Below are 27677 nucleotides of genomic sequence, written 5' to 3'. Positions count from 1 at the left end.
CAACGTCTGTACTGGGGAACAAGGTGCCAATCTCCACATTTTTGATTGTCTTAAGGTCTGTCCAAGGTCGATGAAATAGGAATCAGCGAGTGTGGAAGTGGAAGTGTGCAAGAAAGCAATTCAGATGCGTGCGACTGTAAAAGCCTTCCCATACGTTCTTTTGTTATGTCCTGAATAGTGCCTCCCACTGCCACCCATTAGATTTTACAGCCCCCTCTTAGCGCCCACTGTGAAAGATCTTTGGATAAGCAAATGACTCAGCAGACACACTCCTGCTCTGATTTACAAAGCAGCTCACGCTGGTTCCTGGTGACGAGCTCCTGTGATTGATTTCGTGCAGTGCTTGAAAGGTGCTGCCGTAGTATAACTTGAGGGATAAAGGGAGCGCGCTGCCTCGGTTAAAGTCAGATCCCCATGAGTACCGGTACTCTCTTTCTTCTAGAAAAAAGTGCCGGTACTCAAGGGGAGAGAATGAAGAAGTGCCAGTACTCAGTACCGGTGAGTACCGGCCCATTTAAAGCACTGCCCCTGCCACTTCTTTTTTGAATGGCAAAGTCGATCAACGCAGATTTCTTCCCTAAAACAAGCAAAAGGCCTTGCTTCAAATCCCAGATGAGCCAGCGGAAGGGCAGGTGTTATCCAGTGGTGGTTAGTGACCTAAAAAATGATGGGCTGACATAAATGCAATTAAAAACATACAATTAAACACAAATTTAAAACTTTAAAAAAGTTTAACTTACCTTAGCCTGAAGCACGTCCTCTGTATTCTCCAGTCTCCGGCTCCAGACACTGCTCTCATGTTGCATGAGAAAAGCATCTGGATTGGCTGGGGCAGGATCACTCAGCGCTCTGAATAGCACTGAAGGCCTGTGCCTGCTCGCTAACCCAGCTGTCTAAGACAGTCGGTTTGAATTGCTGCATGTTGGTTTGGCCGTAGCAAGGTAGTCAACCAAACCGACATGCGCATTTCATACTGAAGGGGCCACTCGTCATTGCTGCCTATCAGCAGCAATGACGCACTGGTCCAGCCCTACCCTCTCTGTTCGGCAGAAAGCTGGGAAAATAAAATGGGATTAGGATTTTGTCTTAAAACCAAAATTTAAGACAAAATACTAATTTAAGACAAAATACTAATTAAAGACAAAATACTAACTGTACTACTACTAAATGCCTTCTGTGAATACCAAAAGTAGTAAGTTTAGGATTTTGTCTCAGATTAGTTCTGTGAATCGGCCCCTATGTTTTTAGATCTTAATTATCTTATTTTACTGTTGTTCTATTAAATTTGATCCTCGCTTTGTGCTAATTTTATATAACCTGCTCGCACTGTCTTATGCTGACAGACCTTTATCCTTGTTGTTCGGGAGGGTAACCGCCGTTCTTTAGAGGCACCTCACGGCAGGAAGTCACCTAGTTTCCAGATACCGGAAGCTGCGCATTGGTTGGGCTGCGCTCTAGCCTCTCGGTCATGGGGGATCATAAAAGCGAAGCCGGGCAGCGGGTTGCGCCGCTGGCACTCCGATGGCATGCTTAAGGCAAGCCTGTCTGCATCCGTCCTTGTCCGGATCGCGGACAGCGCCGGCCATGCTGCCCGTTTGCCCCTAGGGAGTCACATATCTTGGTCGTGACAGCAACTCCTTAAAATGAATAATAAGGCCTGGGCAAATCCCCATCTGATAGACCCCGAATTAACCAATCCTGGAACAAGCTGCCACGCTTGTCCTTTTGATGTAGGGGCGAGCTATAGGAGACCCATTGATCGTCTCTCTACCCCAGCGCCCCTCGTGCAAAAGGTTAGGGCTGTGGAGACTAATATCAGGTCATGCTTAATCAACTGCAGATCCCTCCCTAAACATGCAGAGGATATTTGGCTCTCCACAGAATCCAACGCCTGGGCCCTAATTTTTCTCACTGAAACATGGCGCAAGGAGAGTTCCAACCCCGACCTGCTGCCAGCGATACCTGATGGCTCCCGTATTATGTGTACCAATAGGGGTGGCAGCAAGACTGGAGGTGAAGTGGCTATTGTTCTGAGAGAGGGTTGGGAGATCTCTTGTAGCAGGGTTGAACATATAGGTATCATGGAGGCCATGACTTTCCGTGTTAGGGTCTCCTCGTCCCACTCTTGGACTCAAATGTAAGGCTATGCGTGACTACTTTTCACACAAGATCAAGTCGACCGATAATTCAGCCAAAGCTCTATTCAAAATTGCTCACTGCATCACCAAACTGGCTGCTCTTGATAGCTCTGTGACTCCTTCACCTACCCTCTGTAATGACCTCTTAGAATTCTTTCAGGATAAAATTCAGTCTGTTTACTCTACCTTCCTGTCTAACATGTCTCTGCTTGAGTTTATTATCACTCTGGATTGCACTGCTACTTGGTCGGAGTTTCACCCTCTTCCTCTGGATGTGTCCCTAAAGAAACTGCAGAGCTGTAAATCAGGCTCTTCAGGCGACTTTTGCCCAGCTCAGTTCTTCAGGCTGCTGGCCCCTTGTTTTATTGACCCACTGAACCTAATTTGGAACTCCACCCTGAAATCAGGGGTATATCCTGAGACATGGAAACCGGCATTCTTACTGCCTATCCTCAAGAAGCCGGATGCCGATCCTGCGCAACTTAAAAACTTTCGACCCATCTCTCTGCTACAGGCACCGGCAAAAATTCTTGAGCAAGTAGTTCAGAGTCAACTCTCTGAATTTCTGGAATCTCACTCTTGTTTCCATGACTTACAATGCGGCTTTAGAGCAGGATATAGTACGCAGACCACACTCTTGGAAGTTGCGGAGAGCGTATGCAAACCTATTGGCCAGGGCAACGCAGCTATGCTGGTGCTGCTCGATCTATCTGCAGCCTTTGATACTGTGGCCCATCCGATTCTCCTGGAGAGACTTAAGCATTTGGAGTTCGGGGTACGGTCTTGTCCTTTCTCCACTCTTTCCTTGAGAACAGGTTTATTTGCGCCCCTTTGCCTCCACTCAGAAGCCTCTTGTTTGTGGGGTCCCCCAAGGCTCGGCTCTGAGCCCTCTGCTCTTTAACGTATACCTCACCCCTCTTGCGCTTTTGGTGGAGACTTTCGGAGTGAAAGTGATTTCCTACGCTGACGACACCCAATTGATCTTCTCTTTTAAGGAACATTCAGAGGCTGCTTTTGTTAACTTTAGGTGGTGCTTGAGCAACATCACAGATTAGATTACTCAAAACTGCCTAAAGCTGAACACTGAGAGAACCGAGGTGCTTTTCTTAAATCAACCGGTCCCTCCCCCATCCTTGCTCTGGTGGCCATCTGAACGGAATCCCTCTCCTGTCCATCTGGAGGCAACAAGGAATCTGGGTTTCAGATTTGACAATGCTCTCTCCTGCACCTGCGAAATCTTCACTGGCTGCCTGTCAGCAGAAGAGTTGAATTTAAGGCTCTCGCCTTGGCTTATCGAGCCACCATGGGCCGCGGCCTGTTATACCTGAGACGCAGATTGCAAAGCTACCAATACGATCGAGTTCTCCGATCCAACCCCTTGAATCTTATCTCAATTCCCTGATTTAGAAGGGCAGGAAGGCGGCAGAGCCTTCGTGGTCAGTACCGCAAAGCTCTGGAATTCTATGACCTTGCATATCCGTTATACAGTACCAGAATCAGCTTTGAGGAAAGCGTTGAAGACCTGGCTGTTCAACCGTACCTAGCCCGTCTCCTCTGCCAATGCGCTTTCTCTGCAGCCTTAGCGCCGTGACACCTCCTATGAAGGTAGCCATGCGTACAATAAATGCTCCAAATAAATAAATAAAATAAGTGCCAGGCATCTCGTGTTAGAATAAATCGTTTTTGATAATGTCTCCGCTGGTAAGATTAAGCTGTGCATTAAAGTGCCAAAGTGCCTCGCCAACGCCAGCACCCTGTCCTCTCTCTTCCTCGGTTTATAATGAGCACAAAGTTGTCAGAGCTCATGGGTGTTCCTTTTCAAATGTTTCACTGGAGTGACTGGTCCCTCCCCTCCTTGCAGCAAGGGGATTCAAAGTTCCAGCACTCAATGACAAAGTGACGCGAGACCAGATCCCAGTGCTTAATCTGAGCCAGTGATTTCAGGTGCTCGACACCGGTACTTCATTCTCAACACCAGCACTAATGACGGATAGTCCACCGCATGATGGCGCTGTTTGTCTAATTTTGAGATGAGCAAAACAACATTGTTTACTAATTCGATAGATATTAAAAATGAGCATACAGACTATTCCACACCATTCTTACAGCATTAGCCAGACAGTGCCACCATGTGGAAGACTCCGATGTAGACAACTAAGTGCTGGTGCCGAGCACCAGAAACCACCGGCTCAAATTAAGCACTGGATGAAAGGCATGAGAGGAGTGAAAGACAATAAGAAGGGGAGATGAGAGGAAGAAGGGAGGAAAAGAGATTGTAAAAGAGAGAAAGATGAAGTTGGAATGAATGAAGAAGTGAAAGCCAGAAGAAGGGTGAAGGAATGAGGGAGAATATGGAGGATAAATAAATGGATAGAAAGTCGAAAGGATAGAAATAACGATTGTGACAGAGTAGGAGGGAGTGATGGAAGCAGGATAGGGGTAAAGAACAAGAAGAGGAGCACAGGAAGGAAACGTGGAGAGTGGGGTAAAAGGAGAGTGGGATGAGTAAAGGTCAAAGCAAAGAAAGGAGAGAGAAGGAAAGAGAAGGTGTGATAGGACCGCCCTGGTCTGTAAAAAGGAAAGAACAAGTAATTCCCCGGGTAGGTTTTCCTGCACCATAATATTAATTCCACATGCATACTTCCACTATCAGGCTGTCAGTTTATTCACGGATGGTCCTTTGTGCCAGGAGTCAAGGAGTCGGGCCTGCTGCTCTCCGTGCTTGCCTCTTGACAGACTGAGATGCAATAGGAAAGGCTCCCAGTGTCCGCCTATTAATACTCTATTTCTCAAAGGATCCAGTCTACTATGCCACTGTCTATGATGCCTGTGTCCAAAAGTTTCAGGCTGTTGCAGCTTCTTTTAAGTCCCATTAATGAACATTACATATGAGAAAAGGACGTAATTTCTAAAAATTATCTCTTGACCTGGATGCAACTGTCATCTTTCACTCACAATAAAGTGTCATTGAAAGTATCACACATAAGGTCTTGAAATGCCTCAGATAAACTCACCACACACGTGGGACTGTCACACAGAAGCAAACTGAAAACTTGGCATCTATGTTTCTGTTGTTAGTTGGGAGGATAGGTTGAGATTTGGAGCAGGATAACATTGCACGGTAACACAGACAATACCAGGTTCATCAAACAATAACAAACAAATGTTTTTTTTGTAAAAGCGCCCAATGCTGCGCTTTCACTTTAATGGCGGCCACGACGCTTTCCTTAGACTCTGCTCATTTAAGGAAAGGCAGTGTGAATGCCATTACAGCGTAAGTGCGGCATAGGGCAATATAAAAAAAAAAATTAATAAACAGTAAAAAAATATGCGGCCACCTTTGGAGCAGCAAGTAAAAGCAAATGCACAGCTGCCACTATCAGTGTGGCATGCCGTACTATGTAAAAAAACTATAATAATAGGGCATTGCGAGAGAGTGTGTCCTGCCTGCAATAGCAGGGACGTTCAAACCATTAAATGAAATAGTGCTAGGAGGCTGTAATTAAAGCCTGCTGAGCAACAACACATGTAAAAGGGGGTGTCCTCATGGAAGGTTACAAAATGACACAAGGTAGTACTAAGGAGGGGCTAATGCGCCTATTGACCTATAAAAAGCCACCGTTTCCAAAGGACAATGACACAAGCCAATGAAAATGGGCGGGGCTTCAAGTCCATACCTGGATACAGCATGCCTCGCAGAGGAGAGCATGCAGAAGTTAGACAACCGTGGCAATGTATAAACAGCAGGCATGCATTGTGAAGAATTAGATGAGACCCAATGAAAGAGCCAGGACAGTAGGATTTGGAGGCCATCTCACTACGTGTCAAGAGAGCCCAAATAAGGATGCGATACCAGAGCCTTCTTGCACCTCATGAACTTGGGTTGGACAGGAAACCAGTTTATGCATCTCCCTAAGCATTATTAGGAGTAGGTCGGTGGTGGCAGTCGAAATGTATTGACCAAAGGAATACGAGAGATCCTGAGATGTCCAGAACCCAGTCCTGGCAGAACTTGAGCTTGTGGTTCATGCCCTTCTATGGGTTTCGGCCAGACCCTTGGAGGAAGGAGAGGATACAATCTCTGAAACTGAGAATATCTTTTTCATGATGGAGTGACGAAGACACTCCTAGTGCAACGTGTTACGGTCGACCTTCTTGAGTGTGGAGGAAAACCAGCAGCGGGTGAACTCTGTGAAATTCACAAAGGCCAAACGATGCACGATTTTGGGCGTCTATACTCTGACGAAACAAACATTGGCTCTTCCTTGAGATGTAAAATGTATAGTTTTGGGTATGTGGCTGGAGTAAAGGATGGGTTGCCAAGAAAGGAGAATCTGAACAGGAGATAACGGGAAGGAGGTAATCAGCATTGTTACTGCTCATAGGCATCTTTCCTATGAGGTCATCTCCTTCTTCCCCATCATTATCCTCCACAGTGAGGGCCTCAGAAGGTGATATTATAGCGAGCGACAGTGGAAACCCTACACTGGAGCTTTTTAAGAAACGCGGTACCAGAAGCCAGCAACCCACTATCCCTGGCAAGGGCTGCTGAAGGCACTAGAATTTGCAGGAAAACTGGTGTCTTTGGGCTCCATTTTCAGGGAGCATGGAACCCAAAGGAGTAGGCAGGGTGTCTAAAAGAGTGGGGTGTCAGGCTAGTGTCAATTTCAGGATGGCTGAGTCCAAATTTCCCAAAGGTGTGCTTTGAAATTGAACCAGAGTCTGATGAAGCAGGAGGCAAAGAAGGCCTCATAGTTTCATCATCACTTACTCAAGTTCAAATAAAACCATATTGATGCCACTGTTAGAGAAGAAGAGTAGTGGTCAATAAATATTTATTGTCTCTTAATAGGTGAAAAACAAAAAATGTATAAAAAGCCAGCATCCTTTGAAGGGCAGGAGAGTCTGTAGGTTGGCTATCGAAGATATATTTCCTTCCATGCGTCTTTTCTTGATTTTTCTTTGGTTTCCTTTTTTAAAAGCTTCTAAGGCGCAAAACCTCAGGGGAAGGAAGCAGTTCCAAGAAGAGAGCTGCGAGGTTGAGGAGAAGAACAAGGTTCCTGCTGCCCAAAGCATCAACTGCCCCTTTTTTAGGACGCTAGACATTGGTGCAGTGGAATGTAAACAGGACCAGTGGCCTCAACTTTCGCAGCGAGGTGGGGACAAGAAACCTGAATTCTTTTCTGCAAAAGAGCTCCTGGGTTCTAGTGTAAATCCTTCCTATACCGTTTGTGCTCTTCTAGACTTGCGTCAAGTGGTGACCACCCCCAGTGATACTCTCAGTTTACACCTACGGGCCTCCACTTCACCTAAGCTATTTCTGAGAATGGGTAAAGTCTTCCTCCTCCATTACCCCAAAAGTGGTTCTATGACAAGAACAAGCGTCATGCTCCGCCGCGGTTGTGTACAGACCGATCCTGATAATTCGATCACCCGTTGGGTCCCGAGTGGGCTCCTACCCGCAGAGTCTCTTCCTGGGTATTTATTGGGACTAGTAACAACAGCTGGGCACACCTTCTCTGACAAACACTTCTGTACTCCTGAGCCTGAGATGGCCTCTGTACATTGTTGGCCTAGGTCCTACCTGGCACTGGTACTGGGTATGCTCAGGTTGTCCAGTAGCTGGGCTTAATTATAAAACAATGTCCAGTTTCAGAGAACTCTGACAGGGCAGGATATCCGGTCATCCTCATGCCTACAGCTGCACCCTCTAACTGCTCTCGTTTTCCTATCAGGAAACCAGTTCTAAACAGGCTAAACATTCCATACGTGCCAATAGACGCAATTTTAAGGTCAAAATAGCCTTATCTAACTCTCCCTGCCTAACACTGCTTCCTTTCACTATAAAACAGTAGGGAAAATCCCCCAGATTGTTTTCCAATCTCCCTGTTTCCAGTTTCAAAGTTTTGGCATGTATGACATTCTACTCTGACGTCACGGTCCCACTAGCCTCTGGTTTCAAGTCACGTGATCCGCTGACGGAAGGTTTGATCTCCCAGCAAGCTCTTTCCTTACAGTCACAGTCATAAAGACCAATGCACAGTCCAGTTGTAACTAACAGTATCCCATTTGGGCTCAGGGTTGCCTCCTTTCCCAGAGAAAAATACTATCCGTTTGTTCACCTTTTTTTAATGGAAACTTAAATGGACATGAATGAACGAATGAACTTAAATGGACCTTTAAATCCAATTGCCTGTTTTCATTGCTGGCATGTCCTTTCTGCCTTTGCATATTTTAATTATAAGCAAGGGATCATCGAGATATCTGCAGGACACATTGCAAAGCCGCCTTCTTATAATTAATGTTAGGGGAAAGGTACCAGCGTTAGGTGGTTTTCCTAATTTTTGTGCTGGCCAGTAAATTAAAATACTGCTCATGCCAGTAAAAAGCATGCCAGGTGGCAACTCTATTTGGGTGTAAACCCCGGATTACATAACCAAAGTTGCCTCCCGGCTATAGTAGATCAACAAACCAGATTAAGGTGGGAGACTCCCAAATTTTTAAAGTGGGCTCTATTTCAGCAGGCTCCTTTCTAAAATGTCCTTTGCTTCAATGTATTTCAATTACAATAAAGTCCCCCAATCCCAATTTATTTTCCAAATCTCCCTCTCTCTAGTTGGAAAATGTTGGGAGAAGTGTGGCTCAATGGTTAGAGTGGCAGACCCTGTTGCAGAGGTCTAGCCCGGGACCAGGGTTTGATTCCCGCCTCGGCGGGTCTTGGGCTCAATTTCCCCGGACCTGATAATTCTCGCCTCGGTGCCTATTCTAATCATGGGTCCCACTCTGAAACTCTGGGCAACAGCTTGCTTAATCTCCACAACGGCCCCAACAGCGCTGGGATGCCTGGCTTCACCTTGGGGGTGCCCAGGAGTGGGCACTTCAAAGGGAAAAGCCAGGAAGGGTTCCACAGCGGCATGCGTTACAGCGCCAGGACACCCATGGGCATTAGTGCGCTTTACAAGTACAAATTACATTTACAAGCCACTGAACGCTCGAGCCAGAAGTCAGGCTCTGGCACAGCTCGAGCCCCTTTTGGAACCCATAATAAGCCGAGTTTTCCTTCGAGGCGATGTAGCCAAGTGGCTACAGCTGCCGACCATGCAACATGGGGAACCAGGTTCAAATCCGGGTACAGCATCCTGACAAATCTCCCTTTACCAAAATAAACGGTGTACCGTAGTCTGTGGTCCAGCACACGTGTGTCCTTGGGCAAGGCTAGCACTACGTAAAGTTGCCAAAAATTAAATATGGATTCTGACAGTCACCCACACTAATCTCATGCTCCAAGAATTAAGGGCAAAGCATTAACCTTTGCTATCAGAAAGAGACACCCATCTGATGGCTGAATTGCACAGTGTGAAACTCAGGGCCGGACTGGGAACAGCTACCAGCCGTGGCAAATTGCTGCTTGACATGCCCCGGGAGCAGGGAGAGGGAGGATTGGGGTGCTAGCAAGAAGCTGGAAAATCTGAGATAAGTCCTGGCTTCCCTGCTTGACCAAACTATATGATCCTAGGCGACTTTCTTGTACTGAGCACTCTTTTTGTTCATTATCACATATGAGAGCACCTTCAAATACGTGAGTTCAGGGAGTGTGCTTTACAAAAACGTATGTTCGGTTTACTAGCTTAGAATTTAACTCCATCTATAATAAAGATGTATGCTACATATAGGCTCCACATGGCATCCGGCCATGCCAGGAAGCTTTCTCAGTGCATCTTTAAAACTCTCACTTTTAATATATACTTCTCAAAGCTGAGATATAATCTGATGTACTAAAGTTTCGGTGTTAAAGAAACACACTTTTTTGCTTTTTAAAGAGACTGCCTCATTTAATCTCATAATTTTTGTTGCATGAATTTCATGTCAAATAGTTTCAAAGCTCGGCTCGAGATAGACTCTTAGGGCCAGAGCCGACCCAAGGCTTGGCATGGCTCAGCTCGTCCTGTACTTTGCTGGCTCGCCCACATGTGTACTACAGTGGGCAATGCTTGCTGCTTCAGTCCAACAGGATTCAATTGTCTGCTTCCCAGTACCTGAACCCGAAGGGTCTATGAGTTCGACCCTTGCCAAGTAGCACGCATCAGGGGTTAGACTAACGCATTTCATGGAACTATTCTGTTTATTTATCGATCTATACCTCATACACAGCTTTGGGCCTACAACCCTGGGGCCGGCAGTGGTGGTCAGTAGTGGTTGCAATCACAGCTGTATGCCTACAACCTAAGGACCGGCAGGGTTAAGAGATAGTTTTCAGAACATAAGAAATAACCAAGAACAAGAGAAACACAGCAACAACAAAAAAATTACTTGTACCACCCCCCCTCCCATCCCTCCCACATTCCCTCCGCCCACGCCCTATGTTACTTCCGGCATGTTACCTAAAATGTAAACGTAAACGTAGTGCTTATATAGCGCATGTACCACCCTCGAAGTGGTCTCAAGGCGCTGTACACATACCGCTGTGGAACCCTTCCTGGCCTTTCCCTGTGAAGTGCCCACTCCTGGGCACCCCCAAAGTGAAGCCAGGCATCCCACCGCTGTTGTGGCCGTTGTGGAGATTAAGCAAGCTATTGCCCAGAGTTGCAGAGTGGGACCCATGCTTAGAATAGGCACCGAGGCGAGAATTATCAGGTCCGGGGAAATTGAGCCCAAGACCCGCTGAGGCAGGAATTGAACCCGGGTCCGGGCCAGACCTCTGCATCAGGGTCTGCCGCTCTAACCATTGAAAAAAACACAGTTGATGGACAGAATGTAGAACAATGTCATACATTCACCCCAGTACAAGGATCTGGGCCTAAATCCATCGTTTTTTTGCACTCCACACCACCCTGGGTTAGACACTGGCTATATGCAAATCAGCTCTGACCCTGTGCCTCATGGGAACAGTCCAGTCCGAACTACCAAGCCATGTCTTTCCCAGACCGGAATCAAGCATCCAAGGACCGGTTTCTGGCTATCAGCCTTCATTCAGCCTGGATAGCTTGACTCCAGTGGTGTGGAGAGCCTGGGACTCACGTCTGAGCATACCCAGCCCACTCGGGGTGAAAATTGCAAAAAACACAGTTGATGGACAGAATGTAGAACAATGTCATACATTCACCCCAGTACAAGGATCTGTGCCTAAATCCATCGTTTTTTGCACTCCACACCACCCTGGGTTAGACACTGGCTATATGCAAATCAGCTCTGACCCTGTGCCTCATGGGAACAGTCCAGTCCGAACTACCAAGCCATGTCTTTCCCAGACCGGAATCAAGCATCCAAGGACCGGTTTCTGGCTATCAGCCTTCATTCAGCCTGGATAGCTTGACTCCAGTGGTGTGGAGAGCCTGGGACTCACGTCTGAGCATACCCAGCCCACTTGGGGTGAAAATTGCAAAAAACACAGTTGATGGACAGAATGTAGAACAATGTCATACATTCACCCCAGTACAAGGATCTGGGCCTAAATCCATCGGTTTTTTGCACTCCACACCACCCTGGGTTAGACCCTGGCTATATGCAAATCAGCTCTGACCCTGTGCCTCATGGGAACAGTCCAGTCCGAACTACCAAGCCATGTCTTTCCCAGACCGGAATCAAGCATCCAAGGACCGGTTTCTGGCTATCAGCCTTCATTCAGCCTGGATAGCTTGACTCCAGTGGTGTGGAGAGCCTGGGACTCACGTCTGAGCATACCCAGCCCACTCGGGGTGAAAATTGCAAAAAAACACAGTTGATGGACAGAATGTAGAACAATGTCATACATTCTCCCCAGTACAAGGATCTGGGCCTAAATACATCGTTTTTTTGCACTCCACACCACCCAGGGTTAGACACTGGCTATATGCAAATCAGCTCTGACCCTGTGCCTCATGGGAACAGTCCAGTCCGAACTACCAAGCCATGTCTTTCCCAGACCAGAATCAAGCATCCAAGGACCTGTTTCTGGCTATCAGTTCGGGCTGGACTGTTCCAATGAGGCACAGGGTCAGACTGATTTGCATATGGCCATGTCTGAACTGGGGTGGCGGAGTGAGCTAAAGAACGGTGATGGATTAACCCAGATCAGTTGACTGGGGGTGAGTGTTTGTATTGTCAACGCTCCGTCCATCATCACCTTTGGTTGCTCTAACCATTGAGTCACACTTCTCCACTAGAGTAGCATGTCGTACAATGGCTAGAATTAGCCACAGTTTTTGTAACCAAGCCACATGATCTGGGACTTCTGAAGTGCCCCATCTACTCAGAATTGCTTATCGCGCGGCTAGTAATGCAAGGGCCATTTGTCTGCCCTTCAGGGAGCGCAAGAGAAATGTCAGAGAGTTTGGTAGGCCCAATAGAGAGTACGTAGGGAAGCGCGGGACTGATGTCTCAATTGCTTTATCTATGTCATCAAGGACTACCTCCCAAAAGCGTTCTAGTTTGGGGCAGTGCCAAACTAAGTGAACCAGGTACCCTGTCTGACCACATAGGATAGCAATTTGTATGCTGGCTCTGCTCCTGCTGTATAATGTGCGCTGTGTCGGGTTCTATCGTGAATGTCTTTCCATTCTTTGTCAGACAAGGCATGCCCCAACTCTTCTTCCCATTGCTTCTGTCCCTTGCCCTGTGTACTCTTCTCCGCCCCTGTTAGTCACACATAAAGTTCCGATATGAGGTGTTTATCATCCTGGTTTTGTACCAGCCATTTCTCAAACCGAGTTAACTTTCTCGAAGCTGCCTCCCGGTATGTTGGCCCCATGGCCCAATGGCTAAGCTGTCTGTATTGAAACTCATCTGTCCGAGGGAAATCGTAATCCTGTCATAAGTGATCAATGGGATCAGGCCCTCTGGGTCAAATAAAGACCCAACCCTTGTTCCTGCCACCTTTCGAATATTGTTGAGTTACGTCCTGGAGGGAAGTCAGGTACCCAGTGATCGGAGTCATCGGGGACAGAAATGTCATCCATTTCTTAGTGCCTGCTACTCTGTCTCATTGTTGGTTTTGTTATCGGAGAGGAATACAATCCCCAGGCTCTGTGTCTTGGCGGCAGCCAGATCTCTCTCCAAATGTTGACTCCAGCCACTGTTTGGTCCCTAAAGGACCAATACTTTTCTGATAGTGGACGATTCCATTCTAGAATGAAACGTAAATGTGCCACTTGTTGGTACCTATGGAATAAAGGCAGTCCAACCCCCCATCTTGTATTGATCTGGTGATATGAGCAAGTGCTTTTCATGGTTTCTTCCCATCCCAAACAAACTTGTTAATGGCTAACTATAAGGAGCGCATTGCTTTTGGGGGTGGAGTTAGAGGTAATGTTTGAAAGATGTATAAGATGCGTGGTAAGACCGTCATCTAAACTGCCGCAATTCTACTGAACCGCGCCAGTCTCAGGCACAGCCAGTTGCTCAAGTTCTGTACTGTCTGTTCCATGAGAGCCATGTAGTTTAAGGCAACTGTCTTAGAAACTGTGAGGGCCAAACTGATGTCTAGATAAGGTATAGACTGTTCACCAAGACAATGGAAATTTTCCTTTCAGCAAGTCCTTCTGGGGAGGGGTAATCGAAAGGTTTAAAATCTGTGATTTAGTAAGTTTTACTTTAAATCCTGATACACCTCCTAAACTTTCCAATGCTGTCAGGAGAGCCGGAAGAGAGGTCTGCAGGCATGTACGAGAGAGGATAACATTGTCTGCACAGAGACTGATAGTGTGTATTTCTGCACCAAACTTGATGCCGGTGATTTGTGGGTTGTCTCGCATCTTTTGGGCAAAGGGCTATAGATACAGAGCAAAGAGGAGTGGAGATAGTGGGCAGCCCTGCCCAGTGCCTCTTGCTATAAGGAAACTGTTTGAGGACACCCCATTGATGCCTGCAAAGGATCTAGGAGCCTTGTATAAGCAACTAACCCATTTAATAAAGCCCTCTCCAAATCCAAAGTGTTGCAGCGTGTCAAAGAGGTAGAACCATTGTACTCTGCTGAACACTTTTTCAGCATCGACAGAAAAGGATAACGCCTCTCCTTGCGATCGGTGTATGACATCTATGAGATGAAGTAGCCGTTTTGTATTGTCCCCTCCTTGTCGAGTGGGAATGAATCCGGATTGATGTGGATCGAACAGTACTGTCATCAGTGGATTCTGGCGGGCCGCCAATATTCATGTGTATAACTTGGTGTCTATATTTAATAAGGAAATAGGGCAGTACGAACCACACTCCATGGGGTTCTTTGTTGGTTTAAGGATGACTGATATCGATGCCTCCAGCATGGAATCAGTTAACGAGCCTGTGTTTGAAAAATAATTAAACAACGGGTCAATAGTGGCGAGATCTCTGGGCAAAATGTTTTATAAAATTGTGCTGTAAACCCATCAGTTCAGAGGATTTGGTGAACCCAATATACCCTTGTAGGTATGGTCAATGAAATTGTTCAAGTAAGAGAGGTATCTACAAGGGATTTCACTTAATTCACACAGTGGTTATAATTTAAACGTTATTCATAAGTCAATGCAATATAGTCAGGCTCCATGGTGTCCAGCAGAACAACCAGAAACAATTAACGTGATTATTTTCAAAACACAAAAAGAGGGGAAAAAGCACAGAACACATGGAAAGTCCTAGTCAGGAAAAGAGTTTTATCTGATAAAAAGTAAAAGGGTACACATCAATACAATCAATGTAGGCAAATAAGTTATGAAAAAAGATGTACAAATAAATTTGAACACACAATTCATAACATATCAGCTCCTAAAAATAAACAACCAATATTATCCTATTATCGACAAATATGGTTTAGATACAAAATTCTTGGAGTTGACGGGGACATCCCCGTCAACTCCAACTGTGTGTTCCAATTTATTTGTACATCTTTTTTCATAACTTATTTGCCTACATTGATTGTATTGATGTGTACCCTTTTACTTTTTATCAGATAAAACTATTTTCCTGACTAGGACTTCCCGTGTGTTCTGTGCTCTTTCCCCTCTTTTTATGTTTTGAAAATAATCACATTAATTGTTTCCGGTTGTTCTGCTGGACACCGTGGAGTCTGACTATATTGCATTGACTTATGAATAACGTTTAAATTATAACCACTGTGTGAATTAAGTGAAATCCCTTGTAGATACCTCTCTTACTTGAACAAGTAAACCCATCAGGGCCTGGTGATTTTTGTAATGGAAGGCGTGTTATTTCTGTGATTAATTCTTTTATTCGGATTTCCTGTTGTCATTTTTCTGCGAGCAACTCCGAGATTTTAGTCACTTGGGATATCTCGTACATAACCTCAGGCGAAGTCTGGTCTGCGCTCGATTAAGCGTGCAGTGTGTGGTAGAAATGTTGGAACACTCTTGCTATGTCTTGGTCAGCAATCACTGTGCTACCGGTATCATCTTTTATTGAGCTTATTGACGTCGCTAATGTCTTTGTCCTCAGTCACTGTGCTAACATCTTCCCACATTTATCACTGCTTAGGAAGAATTTATGATGCAATCTTAGGAGGGAATACTCTGCTCTGTCTAAGTCTAGGCACCTCAGGAGCATTCTCTTGTTTTCCAGAGCTCTCCACACTCTGGGCGCTCCTGTCCGTTTATGTATCGTTTCCAATTGTACCACTTCTTGCTCTGGCATTTTTCCCACCGTAATCTGTTTTCTTCCGCAGCGATCGCAATGCATTCCCCTCTAATCACTAACTTGAGTGCTTCCCAGGCAGATGCCGAGGACGCTGAACCTACAACATTAGTATTCAAATATTCCAGGATTTGTGCACAGACCCTCTTGACTACCTCCTTAGATTGTAAGAGGCTGTCCCTCAGGGGCCTTCTAGCATGATTGCGGGGGGGGGGGGTGTATTCTGATGCAATGACACCATGATCATGGCATGATACGAGAGAGAGTGCAGTTCAATGGTAGGGTTGGAAAGACTAGAAGTTCCGGCCAGTGTGGCTAAAAAATTATCTATGTGGGCGTACGTTTTATGAGATACTGAGCAGTACGTGTAATCTCTAAGGCCCGGGTGGTGAATGTGCCATATGTCATGCAGATCGAGATCCACTCGCCAACGCCTACCATCTGCTGAAAAGGATCCTATCTGCACCTGACGCTGCAACAAACTATCTAGAGTGTTCTCCATAACCAGATTGAGGGCCCCCCTATTAGAATAGTGGCATCCGGAAATGTCATAAACTCTCCTAGGGCTTTAAGCAGAAAGGTCTCCTGCTGGGTGTTCTGGATGTAAATGGTAGCAAGTGTGAGGTACATAGATTTCCATTGTATTCTGACGGCTAACAAATGACCCCTAATTTGTGCGACAGTAGCAATTACTTTACCATTAAACGATGCACTAAAGAAGATGGCCGCCCCGTTGGTCTTTTGGGATGTGTTAGAGGACCATAATTGGCGGGGGAGTGCATGCGGTGCGTGTCTCGTTGCAGGAGGTGTGTTTCTTGTAGAATGCAAATGTCTCCGTCTGAATTTTCTAACAGGGACAGGATCGCAGAGCGCTTTTACTGGATGGTAGAGGCTTTGGACGTTTAGGTGTACAACCTTCAAGGTTCTACCCATGAATCATGTGCAGGGGGACAAGTAATGGGTACCACAGTAGTCTGTGCGCTGTTCGTCCTGTCTGGGATACCGCTGTGGATGACGAGGTCGTCATGGTCTATGATTGGACTTAGGTGCGGAGGAGAACGTAGCCCTATCAAAACTCCCAAATCCCACCCTTCCCAAAAAAAAAAACCCCAACTTAAACTAAAGAACATTCTTTTCACTACAAACTATGGCAGTTCGTCAAAAGTGAACTGATTTCAGGGTTTGTGTCCCGGTGTCTTCTCCATCTTCTGCTCAATAGGATGGTGTCTCTAGTCACCTGGTTGACTCCGATGAGAGGAACTGCCTCGTCTGTGATGTGTCCTCTGATGCCACCCTGCCCAGGATCGTCCGGGGCCATCATGGAATCACTTACGGAGAGACCGGACGTTCCGACGAGATGGCCAGAGCGTCGATTACTGCTTTCCTTTCACTTGCTACGTCAGGTTTGTGGTTGGCGGGGAGATCCCCCAACCTTGCGCCAGTGGGCAATCTTTGAATTGTCTCTCCGAGCATATCTGCCACACTCCTCTTGGACGGCTTCTGTGTTGATTCCCAGGACCTCACATGCTTCCTTTAAAGATGTGATCTGCCATAGCTTGTCGTCTAGTCTGAATATGATGCGAAAAAGATTGGCCCCAAGAGTACAAGATCCCTTTTCCTCGAAGGTACGCAGTGATTAGTCAAAATTCTTTGTGTTTGAACAATGTGGCTAAGGATAGACCCTGGAAAAAGAACAGTGTATGTCCCCTGAATTAGACTGTGTGTGTTTTCCGTGCTTCTTGAATGATAGTCTCTCTAATCTGGAAATCACATAATGCTGTCTGGCGGAGGCGCTTTGTTGCCTCTAGGTAAACCCACTCAATGTGCTCTGTCAATCTGCATGTCTGGAGGGATTTCTTCTCCCAGCACCTGTATGAAAAGAGAGATGACATATGCTTGAATATCGTTTCCTTCGGCCTGTGATGGCGCTCCCAGGATGCGCATGTTATTTCTCCATGAGCGGTTTTCTAGGTCTTCAGTGGCCGTCTATAGATCAATATGTTGCTCCCTTAATCGCAATAGCTACTGTTGCATCATCTCCAGCTCTTCAACCCTGCTGTTTTCTTTTTTTCCAGACTAACACATTTTAATGCTGGTGGTCCCAACACTGAATTAAAATGCATTGGGCATGCATATATAGCTCTCTGACACACTTTGAGGATGTTGAAGAGCTCCAAAAAACAGCCTTGTATGTAGCACGTAAGTTCTGCACTGCCGCTCTGCATGCAAAGCAATTTAGCCTCCTGGTGGACATGAAGGACTCGTTATAGTGTGACGGCATAAGGGATACATTAGATCTTTCTCTGGCCCAACAACAGCAGATTGTGCTGCCTGTGTTAGCCCTGCCTGGCCTCTGAGACACACATGTAGCTGCTGGATCTTCCGTCACAGGCGGGACTGGGTATGTTTCCTGTAGTCTCTGGCAGGTGAGGACAGCATGCAAAAAGGAATGCGGTGTGTGGTATTCACACAAAGTATTTAAATATGTGTCAACACTGCCACCTGCCAGCTTAAGTAAGACACCCCGGAGTGAGGAGCGGATTGCGGACTGTGATTCTCCGTCTGCTCCGACAAAGCCTATTATTGCCGCCTGCTGCCGCAGCCCATTGCACAGCACGCCCACCCAGCCAAAAAACTTTAGGCCAAAGACACCTCTCGGCTCCAGAGAAAGGGAGCCGTGAAGGGTGCCAAGCATAAAGATGAGACAAAACATCACAAATGAGTCCCTTCTTGGTAGGGTGACCAGAATTTTAAAGCCAAAAATGGGGACATTTATCAAAAATAGAAGAATGACTACAATTTTACTTTAAGCAATGAGAGCGCTCCTCAGCAGAGACTTACAGAACAGGCATTAAGAACTTAATTAAAATGCAATGTTTAAACCCAGTAGCTTGCCTGTTAATTAAATTGCTTTCTTGAAACAACTGCTAACTATCCCTGCTTTGTAAAATATAGAAAACACCTCCCACCGTTTTTAGTCGACCCTCTCTAAAAACTGGGACATGAGCTAAATTTCTTGAAATCTGCTGGGACAGCTGGGTAAAAGCAGGAACCGTCCTGGCAAAACGGGGACACCTGGTCACCCTACTTCTTGGTGAGTCAGGGTCAAGTAGTAAAACACACTTCAGAGAAGCAGGACAATGCATTTGATGCTTGCAGGTACAAACGTTTTTTCAAAAGTTAAAGGAAGTAAATTGAGAGGCTTGCACATTTCTTTGTCTGACTATGGGGAAAGTCAATCAGAATTCTTATTTTTAATGCAGCGTCTTGTGTTACTAATACCTTCCAGCTGCATAGCTTTATTGCCAATAGCACTTTACTTTCTGGGGCCTGTATTTGCACTTTTCCTTGGTGAATTGGATGAAGTCAGGCCAATGCTAGCTCGGACGGCTGTATTAAATGCCTCAAGTCCAATCATATAGTTGTCAGCAGAATCTTCATATGATCGCATTCCTTCCTATAGTCAGTATAGAAAATGTGTTTCTAAAGTAGCATTATGTGTTCCAGGCTGCAACTTGTAGCTCCCAAGAAAACAAATGCCAGCTCTCCTTTCTATACACATCTTATGTGGTGTGTTTGGGCACAAGGGTGCAAGGCATAGCTGCTTGTTTCTACTCGCTACAGTGTCACGCAAAGCCAATGAAATGTCACACACGAGCACACCGAAAATACAGAAATGTCACACATAAGTAATCTGTAAAATTGCAGCTATGGGGTTCAACTTAAGTGGTAAGGGAGTATGGGGGAATCGAGAGATTGGGACAGGCTTGGTGAGAGCCTCACGAGAAAGAGAACAGAACAGTGAGTGAAGGCCAATTCTAAGAATAGTTTGGCTTTAGCATGTGACAACAATGAGTCAAAAAGGCCATAAGGAATGTGCCGCAAATAGTTTAAAAAAATGTCCCAGTAAAACGAGTTTGTAGAGAAGGGGGGTTCGCAAACTGGGTGAAAGGGTAAAAACGAGGAAAAACATATGCTTAGGGCTCAAGGCAATGAGTGTTGGATATAAGGAGCTGTAAAAACACCACAAAGGGGTAAACTCTGTAGGAAATAGAGAAATCTGCAGTCCAAGAGGTGGAAGAAAGACAAACATTGGCAATGCCAATAGGTCTGGCTGTTTTATGGTAGTGTGAAGCATTACACGTAAAGGACATGGGAATGGATATGTATATGTGTAGAAGCAAAGAACTATTGAATAATGTTGGTTTCACTTAAAAGGTCAGATAACAGATGAACTTTCAAGCCAGACCTAAACATCTGTATAGGTTAATGACTGCCCAGCTCCCATCTGTGCTGCTGCCAGAGAAACAAACATTGATTTTCTAGCTATCTAAGGCACTTTAATAGCTTTCCAATATCATGCATCTGCTAAAAGTCGAAGCCCAGGCAGCTTGATAATAAACAAAATGATCACAACTGCGTGGAGGGAAAGCTTTTAATGTAGAAGCACACGTCTGCCCAATCAAAACATGTACCCCTGACTCCCAAGTTGTGGGCGGAGCCAAAGTTCCTCTCTAGTGATGCTCACATAATTGTCTGGTGACAGCTGCGCTCTCAAGCCAGTCCATCAAATGAAGGATTACAAGGGTGTCACCAGGGAGGGGGGAAAGCAGAGGAATAGAGAGTAGCGGTGAGGTATGAAAGCAAGAGCCAAACATATATGACACAACAGCGCCAGGAGTCATAACAGAGGCTGTTCCCACGGAGATGCAGGGTGTACATGGAGTGAGGTTACAACATTTTGCTTAGAGTTTTGCAATAACGAGCAATGGGTTGGAAGGCTACCCTGAGCCACTGCCAGTGGTTAGATTTACTGCAAGCACTCCTCCCGTCACAGTTTGTGTGTTTGATGTGCTCCGGGTCTTATAGGAATTCTGTGGCATGTGCTGAAGGTATGTGTGCTTTTGTGAAGTACAATACATAAAGGGCGAAGCATTGAGCAGTGTGCACATGGTAAATTTGTGTGCAGGCAGTGTTTGTGTTTGGAAATAGCAATGCACTTCTAGTAACTTTTCAACAATTTAAGATAGAAATGTATTTTATTTTGTTAAAATCTGCAGATTATTCAGCAGATGTTCGATTATGTGGCAAATGCGGCAAGTCTATGATTATGCGAAAAATGCAGCGGACGCACAATCGTATCATTTCAGTGGCCCTGGCAATTACTAATGCACACCATTTACAAAAATAGTTCTTCTTCCAGGCCAAGACCCCTGCACAATTGATATTGAAGCCTGCCCACGTTTAATCAATCTGTGGCTAAACAGACTTCAAAAGCTCTTGTTTCCCAGTATTTCCCCCCACTTTCCTCTGGGTCAGAACCACCAGCTGCTTCCTATGACGCTATATTTCGTTCCCACACAATTATTACCATTCGTTCTAAACTATACGTTCAGAAGAAGCATTTACTGTGAATGTTCTCAGTCCTTCCTTAGGGGAATCCAGAAATTACGTGGGAAACGCGCTAATCCCCTCTTAAGCTATTTTTACACACTGACGATTTTAGACCCACGTTAGGACACAATAAGCACAACCGGACACTCGTTTTTGCAAACATTCCTGATAAAGAGGCCCCCGTGCATTTATATTTAATGCATATTGAATTTCAGCCTATGGGTTTTACAATCTGCTATTTGGCACAGATTTTCCTCAAAAGTCCGCAGTTGAAACATATAATCGCAGGATTAATGCAAAAGAAAATGGATTGGGTGTTTTGAAATCCCACAAAATGTTCAGCATTTATTTTCCAAACAATTGGCGGAGATATTTATTATATTGTACGGTGTATAGCGCTTAAAAATAACCGACTGCTCACTTCAAAGAGGTGGAAATATACAGTGCTTGAAATGCAGGCTAGAGCAACGAGGGAAGGACAGCCGAGACTGTGTTTAACATCTGGCTGCTGGCGTCCCAGACTGCACCTCAAATTGCATCTCCGATTAATCGAAAGCGTCTTTAAAAGGATCAAAAACTAAGCAATGAAGCGCATCTTTATAATGGTATTGCTGGGGCCCGGCTCCCCAAAATATATACTCTCGGATCCCTACGCACCATAGACTTTTTAGCAATAGCTAGGGGTTTCAGCGGCGACCCCTGGTTCCCTTTGCAAACCCGGACACTGTCTTTGCGACCCCTGACCTCAGAGGTCGCTAAGTCAGTGCCAGGCACAGGGACAGCTCGCCCTTATGGATGTTGGTTGAAGCAGCACATTCCTTATTTGCAGTGAGATTTTTTATTGCACAATAGTGAATAACACCACATTATTCACTATTAGTGTAGTAAAAAAAGGAGCACAGTAAACTGGAATATGACCCCATCTGGCAGCTGAGGTCAATAAAAAATGCTTTTAAATGTATGTTATGTGCGTGCTCGAGGGTGAGTGTCCACGTGTAAAAGGGGGTTTGTGTACGAGTGATTGTGTATGTGTAAACATGTGTGTTTGAGTGAAAGTAAAGGTCAAATGGCGTGTGCTGTCACTGCCGCTACCCATGACACTTTGCTGAATTGACGTCTCTGCCACGCACCCCCTCCCCAAGTATTATTCGCATTGAAGTGTCCGACGCGTTTCTGCTCCAAACCCTTTAGGAGCCTCTGCTCAGGTGTCAGCCCCGCTCGGCTGCTTACCTGTCGCCCCAAACACTGTGATCAGCTTCCTGCTCGCCATCCTGCCTGCTCGACCCTGCTCGACCCCTCTGGGAAAGTGAAATACAGGAGGACGGGCCAGAGACGGGTGCTGCGGCCGGAGCTGCCTCGTTCTTGCAGCTTTCCAAAGCCACCTGCCTTGCTCCCTCCCGCCTGCGAGGCTCGGGTTCAATGTTATCACCCCGACGAGGCTTATCACACACCCTCCCCGTCCCCGCGGACTCTGGAGGCAGCCTGTGTGTATTCAAGTGAGCCCCGCCCCCGCTCCTGGACCACGGCCTAGACTCGTGCATGCTGGATATGTGTGCAAGAAGTATCTTCTGAGATTATGCGGCGGCGCATAAACCGCAGGCTTCAGCCACCGTGCACCGGGGTTCAAATCCCGGCTTCTCCTGAGGAGCAAACTGTCTGCTCCTTGGCAGATCTTATGTCCCCCTTCTTTGGTTACCTTACATTATAAACCAAAACACGAGAGTGCCTAGAAGTAGTTCTGTCCGTAGTGTGCAATAAAAACGGAGAGCCACTGGAATGATGCGGCAATGGAGCTCTAAATTATGTGGCAGCACTGTATGGAAAGGAGAAAAATAAGCGACATATTTACCATTGATGGGGCAATTATGAGGCATGTTCTGTGGCCTTATTATTAATATATTTTACCACAAATGGATGCAGAAGGGCCAAAATATAATATACAAAGGTATTTTACGAAATTAAAGTATTTACAGTCATCATATCCCAGACAAAATATTATCCTCTGGCAATTAGTGATTTTGTCTTGCACGGAAGTTTGGAAATATCACTGTAGGAACAGTGTCCTGTCTACCAGCCAGAGTCAAAATAAATTGAGCAAAGCATACAACGCTCTGCCATAGCAAGCCTATGTGTATCATCTTCTTGAAATAAAAGGCGGGCCGCTTTTATTCAGCAGTTATTCCCCAAAACTCATGGCCTGGTCCGGGTATACCTTACACACACTGTGTTCACGTTCCAGACCAGGGAACCCCAAATTTAGGCCTTTCACATGGTCTGATCACTCGGGCCTCCAAGATATTTCAATGTACCCCCCAAAGGTTATTACAGATTTTAATCTCCCGGCAGATTACAGGGATACAAGCAACACACATTGGCAAAGCCAGTAGGTCTGGTGTTGGCTGCTGTCCCACTTTGCCAATGTTCATTTAGTTGCAGATGAAAAATAGCATTGTCTAAAAGCCACAGCTAATATGTTTTTAGTAGGGCACTGAAGGGGGCTATTTAAATAAACACTTTTGTATGTTTATATAGTGCAGTTTATCCACAGATGAGGATGTACAGGTGCTGGGCATGGGCAGGAGGAGATGAAGTGATTTGTCCAGAGTCAAAGGCTGTTGAGCCGACTTGTCGAGACTCGAACCCAGATGTCGACAGCTCTGGTCCATGCCCACACCCTCTCCCTCTGTCCTTATGCCCAGATGTGCATTGGTGCAAGAGCATAATCCACAGCCTGGTGGGCCAATGGCTGAAGTGCACACAGCTGTATGCCGTGTTGGGCGAGAGTAACAATACAAATTCCAAAGCAAACCAACTGAGGATGGCTCTAGTAGTTTAGGTAGTACTAGACCCATGTCTGGGCAGACTTGTCACCCTTAGGGCCTTGTGTGAAGTATACAAAAAGTGATGGATGGAATGTTTGAATTAATCTCAGTCACTGGTAATTACTTGAGCCGCATCCCAGTCCATTTTTTTTGCACACACTGTGCCACCGAAGTGTGGACCCCCGTATACAAATCGTGCTTGACCCTGATCCAAGAGGAACAGTCCAGGCCAGGTTCTCCGTGAACCCTAACACAAGCAACCCAAGACCGGTTGTGGCCTGATTGTGTCTCGTAAGTCCGGTGCAGCTTGGTTCCAGTGGCACAGTGAGCACAGGATCCACATCTGGGCATGTGTGTCACACTCGGGGCATCTCTCTGAAGTATACAAAAAACATTGAGAGGTTTCCAGCTCACTGTGCGATATCAGCTCTTCACCAGCAGACTGCGGTGAAAGAGGCAATATTGTGTACTGCACTATGTGGGTTGGCAGGTCTCAAATTCATGCTGTGTCGAGACACTACTAAAGAAAAGTCAGCCCTTCTCCAAAAAGCACACAACTTAGGGGTGTGACTGTCCACATTCACAACCAGCAACCCTTAAGAGAAGGCAACATAAGAAAGATACACTCTCCATTGGCATCCTGTCAATGCAAGGGTGATCACCAAATGCCCCCCCCCCCAGCTAAATACATAGAAGGCCCCTTGCTTAGGGTGACCAACCGTCGGTAAATTTCACGGACAGTCCGTAATTTCGGCCGTCTGTCCGTTGTCCGTGAAGGATTCTTTAACGGACGCTATTTGTCCGTAATTTTAACCGGGCACAGCTTGCCCCCACCTCCCTTCTTAACTCCGATGCTGTATGAAAGCTCAGATACCCCGCAGCATTGGGGAGGCACAGCGGGATGGCAACCCTCACACATCCAGCCCTTGATGAGCTGTTAAGAGGTGCTTGAAGGTGACAGAGGGAGGGGGCTGCAGCTTCAGGAGCAGGGGCATCGATTCACATGCAAACAGCCCTGAATGGTCATGTCTCTGCAGTTTAGAGGGGCGCTCACACATTCCATTTCTACCCAGGGCCCCAAACATCCTAGACTCCACGGAGGCAGCACGTGGTTCTCTTCACAGAGCTTAATTACTGTCACTAAATTGTAAGCAAACCTCGATTCTTCAAACATACAGTCTATATTGTAATAAAATAAAGAAAAGGCACCATCGCACCCACCCTGATTAACAAAGTATGGAGGACAATCAGTTCTCTTAGAGTATCTCCTGTAGTAATAATAATAATAATAATAATCCACATTTGTATAGCGCACAATCACCCGTTAGGGTGTCTAGGCGCTGGGGGCCGTCGGGAAGATTAAGCAAGCTATTGCCCAGAGTCACATGGTGCTGGGCTAACCTGCCGCCGGAGCCGGGGATCGAACCGTGGTCCCCAGATTCCAGCGTCAGTCGCCCTGGCCGCGGCGCCACACCTCTTCCTGTAAGTACTGTACATCACAGTGGGGGATGGCATTTTGGACAGAGAGCCTGTCTTCTCGTTGTCTTGTGCAGGAGGGGGCGAGGAGCCCAAGATGATTCTAGAATACTGCATGCCCACCCCTGTGCCCACTCTGATGGACCCTGTTCCCCCTCCTGTGATGGCTCCTGTCCCCCCCACCCCGCCTGTGATGGCTCCTGTCCCCGCCTGTGATGGCTCCTGTCCCCCCCCCGTGGTGGCTCCTGCCCCTCCCCCCCACCTGTGATGGCTCTTGTCCCCCCCCCTGTAGTGGATCCTGTCTCCACCCTGGGTGGCTTCTGTCCCAGTCCTAAACAGCCCCTGCAGCGAGGGTGGAGTTCTTGATGGGCCTCTTCTCAAAAGGGCTCAGTTCAAAATTAATATGAAAAGGTGGGCGAGTAAGTAAGTGAAGGGATGGGTGAATGGCTGAATGAATGAATGAAAGGGTGAATGGACGAATGAAAGAGTGAATAAATGGATAATGAGAGAGGATGGGTGGATGGATGGATTGATGAGTGAGGGGAAGGATGGATGAGAGAAAATGTAAATAGCTGGATGTATGGGTGGAAGGGTAGCTGGATGATGGATGAGGGGAAAGATAGATGAGGGGATGGAGGATGGATGAAAGGAAGGATGGATGAGGGGAAGGATGGATGAGGGGAAGGATGGATGAGGGGAAGGATGGATGAGGGGATGGATGGATGAGGGGATGGATGGATGAGGGGATGGATGGATGAGGGGATGGATGGATGAGGGGATGGATGGATGGATGAGGGGAAGGATGGATGGATGGATGAGGGGAAGGATGGATGGATGGATGAGGGGAAGGATGGATGGACGGATGAGGGGAAGGATGGACGGATGAGGGGAAGGATGGATGGATGAGGGGAAGGATGGATGAGGGGAAGGATGGATGATGGATGAAAGGAAGGATGGATGATGGATGAAAGGAAGGATGGATGAGGGGTAGGAAGGATGGATGAGGGGAAGGATGGATGGATGAGGGGAAGGATGGATGGATGAGGGGAAGGATGGATGGATGAGGGGAAGGATGGATGGATGAGGGGAAGGATGGATGGATGAGGGGAAGGATGGATGGATGAGGGGAAGGATGGATGGATGAGGGGAAGGATGGATGGATGAGGGGAAGGATGGATGGATGAGGGGAAGGATGGATGGATGAGGGGAAGGATGGATGAGGGGAAGGATGGATGAGGGGAAGGATGGATGAGGGGAAGGATGGATGAGGGGAAGGATGGATGAGGGGAAGGATGGATGAGGGGAAGGATGGATGAGGGGAAGGATGGATGAGGGGAAGGATGGATGAGGGGAAGGATGGATGAGGGGAAGGATGGATGAGGGGAAGGATGGATGAGGAGAAGGATGGATGAGGAGAAGGATGGATGAGGGGAAGGATGGATGATGGATGAAAGGAAGGATGGATGAAAGGAAGGATGGATGAAAGGAAGGATGGATGAGGGGAAGGATGTATGAGGGGAAGGATGGATGGATGAGGGGAAGGATGGATGGATGAGGGGGAAGGATGGATGGATGAGGGGAAGGATGGATGGATGGATGAGGGGAAGGATGGATGGATGAGGAGATGGATGGATGAGGGGAAGGATGGATGGATGAGGGGAAGGATGGATGAGGGGAAGGATGGATGAGGGGAAGGATGGATGAGGGGAAGGATGGATGAGGGGAAGGATGGATGATGGATGAAAGGATGGATGGATGAGGGGAAGGATGGATGGATGAGGGGAAGGATGGATGGATGAGGGGAAGGATGGATGGATGAGGGGAAGGATGGGTGGATGAGGGGAAGGATGGGTGGATGAGGGGCAGGATGGATGGATGAGGGGAAGGATGGATGGATGATGAGTGGGTGGGTGAAAGGATGGATGGAGAGTGGGTGGGTGAAAGGATGGATGGAGAGTGGGTGGGTGAAAGGATGGATGGAGAGTGGGTGGGTGAAAGGATGGATGGAGAGTGGGTGGGTGAAAGGATGGATGGATGAGTGGGTGGGTGAATGGTGGGTGGGTGAAAGGATGGATGGGTGGGTGGATGGTGGGTGGGTGGATGAGTGAAATGATGGATGGATTGATAAGTGCAAGGGTGAATGAATGGACGTATGAGTGAAATGGTGGATGTAAGGATGGATGAGTGAGTGAAAGAGAGGGTAGATGGACAAAAGGATGAATAGATGTGTGAAGGAGTGAAATGATAGATG

The 27677-nt window shown here is 46.7% G+C and overlaps 1 protein-coding gene across 1 annotated transcript in view; it reads right to left on the bottom strand.

Moving 5' to 3' along the window:
- The window catches only part of LOC144828440 (nmrA-like family domain-containing protein 1), a 95298-nt gene extending 72701 nt beyond the window's left edge, over positions 1-22597 (bottom strand). Inside the window, exon 1 of the mRNA XM_078686611.1 lies at positions 22359-22597. Within this exon, the coding sequence (XP_078542737.1) occupies positions 22359-22398 (40 nt within the window). The 5' untranslated portion in view covers positions 22399-22597. The remainder of the gene's footprint in view (positions 1-22358) is intronic.
- Positions 22598-27677: the final 5080 nt, after the last annotated feature.

This window comes from Lissotriton helveticus, chromosome 4_1 (assembly GCF_964261635.1).
Source record: "Lissotriton helveticus chromosome 4_1, aLisHel1.1, whole genome shotgun sequence".
NCBI lineage: Eukaryota > Metazoa > Chordata > Amphibia > Caudata > Salamandridae > Lissotriton > Lissotriton helveticus.
The sequence above is the reverse complement of the archived record's forward strand: the minus strand, read 5'-3'. Positions and strand labels throughout refer to the sequence as shown.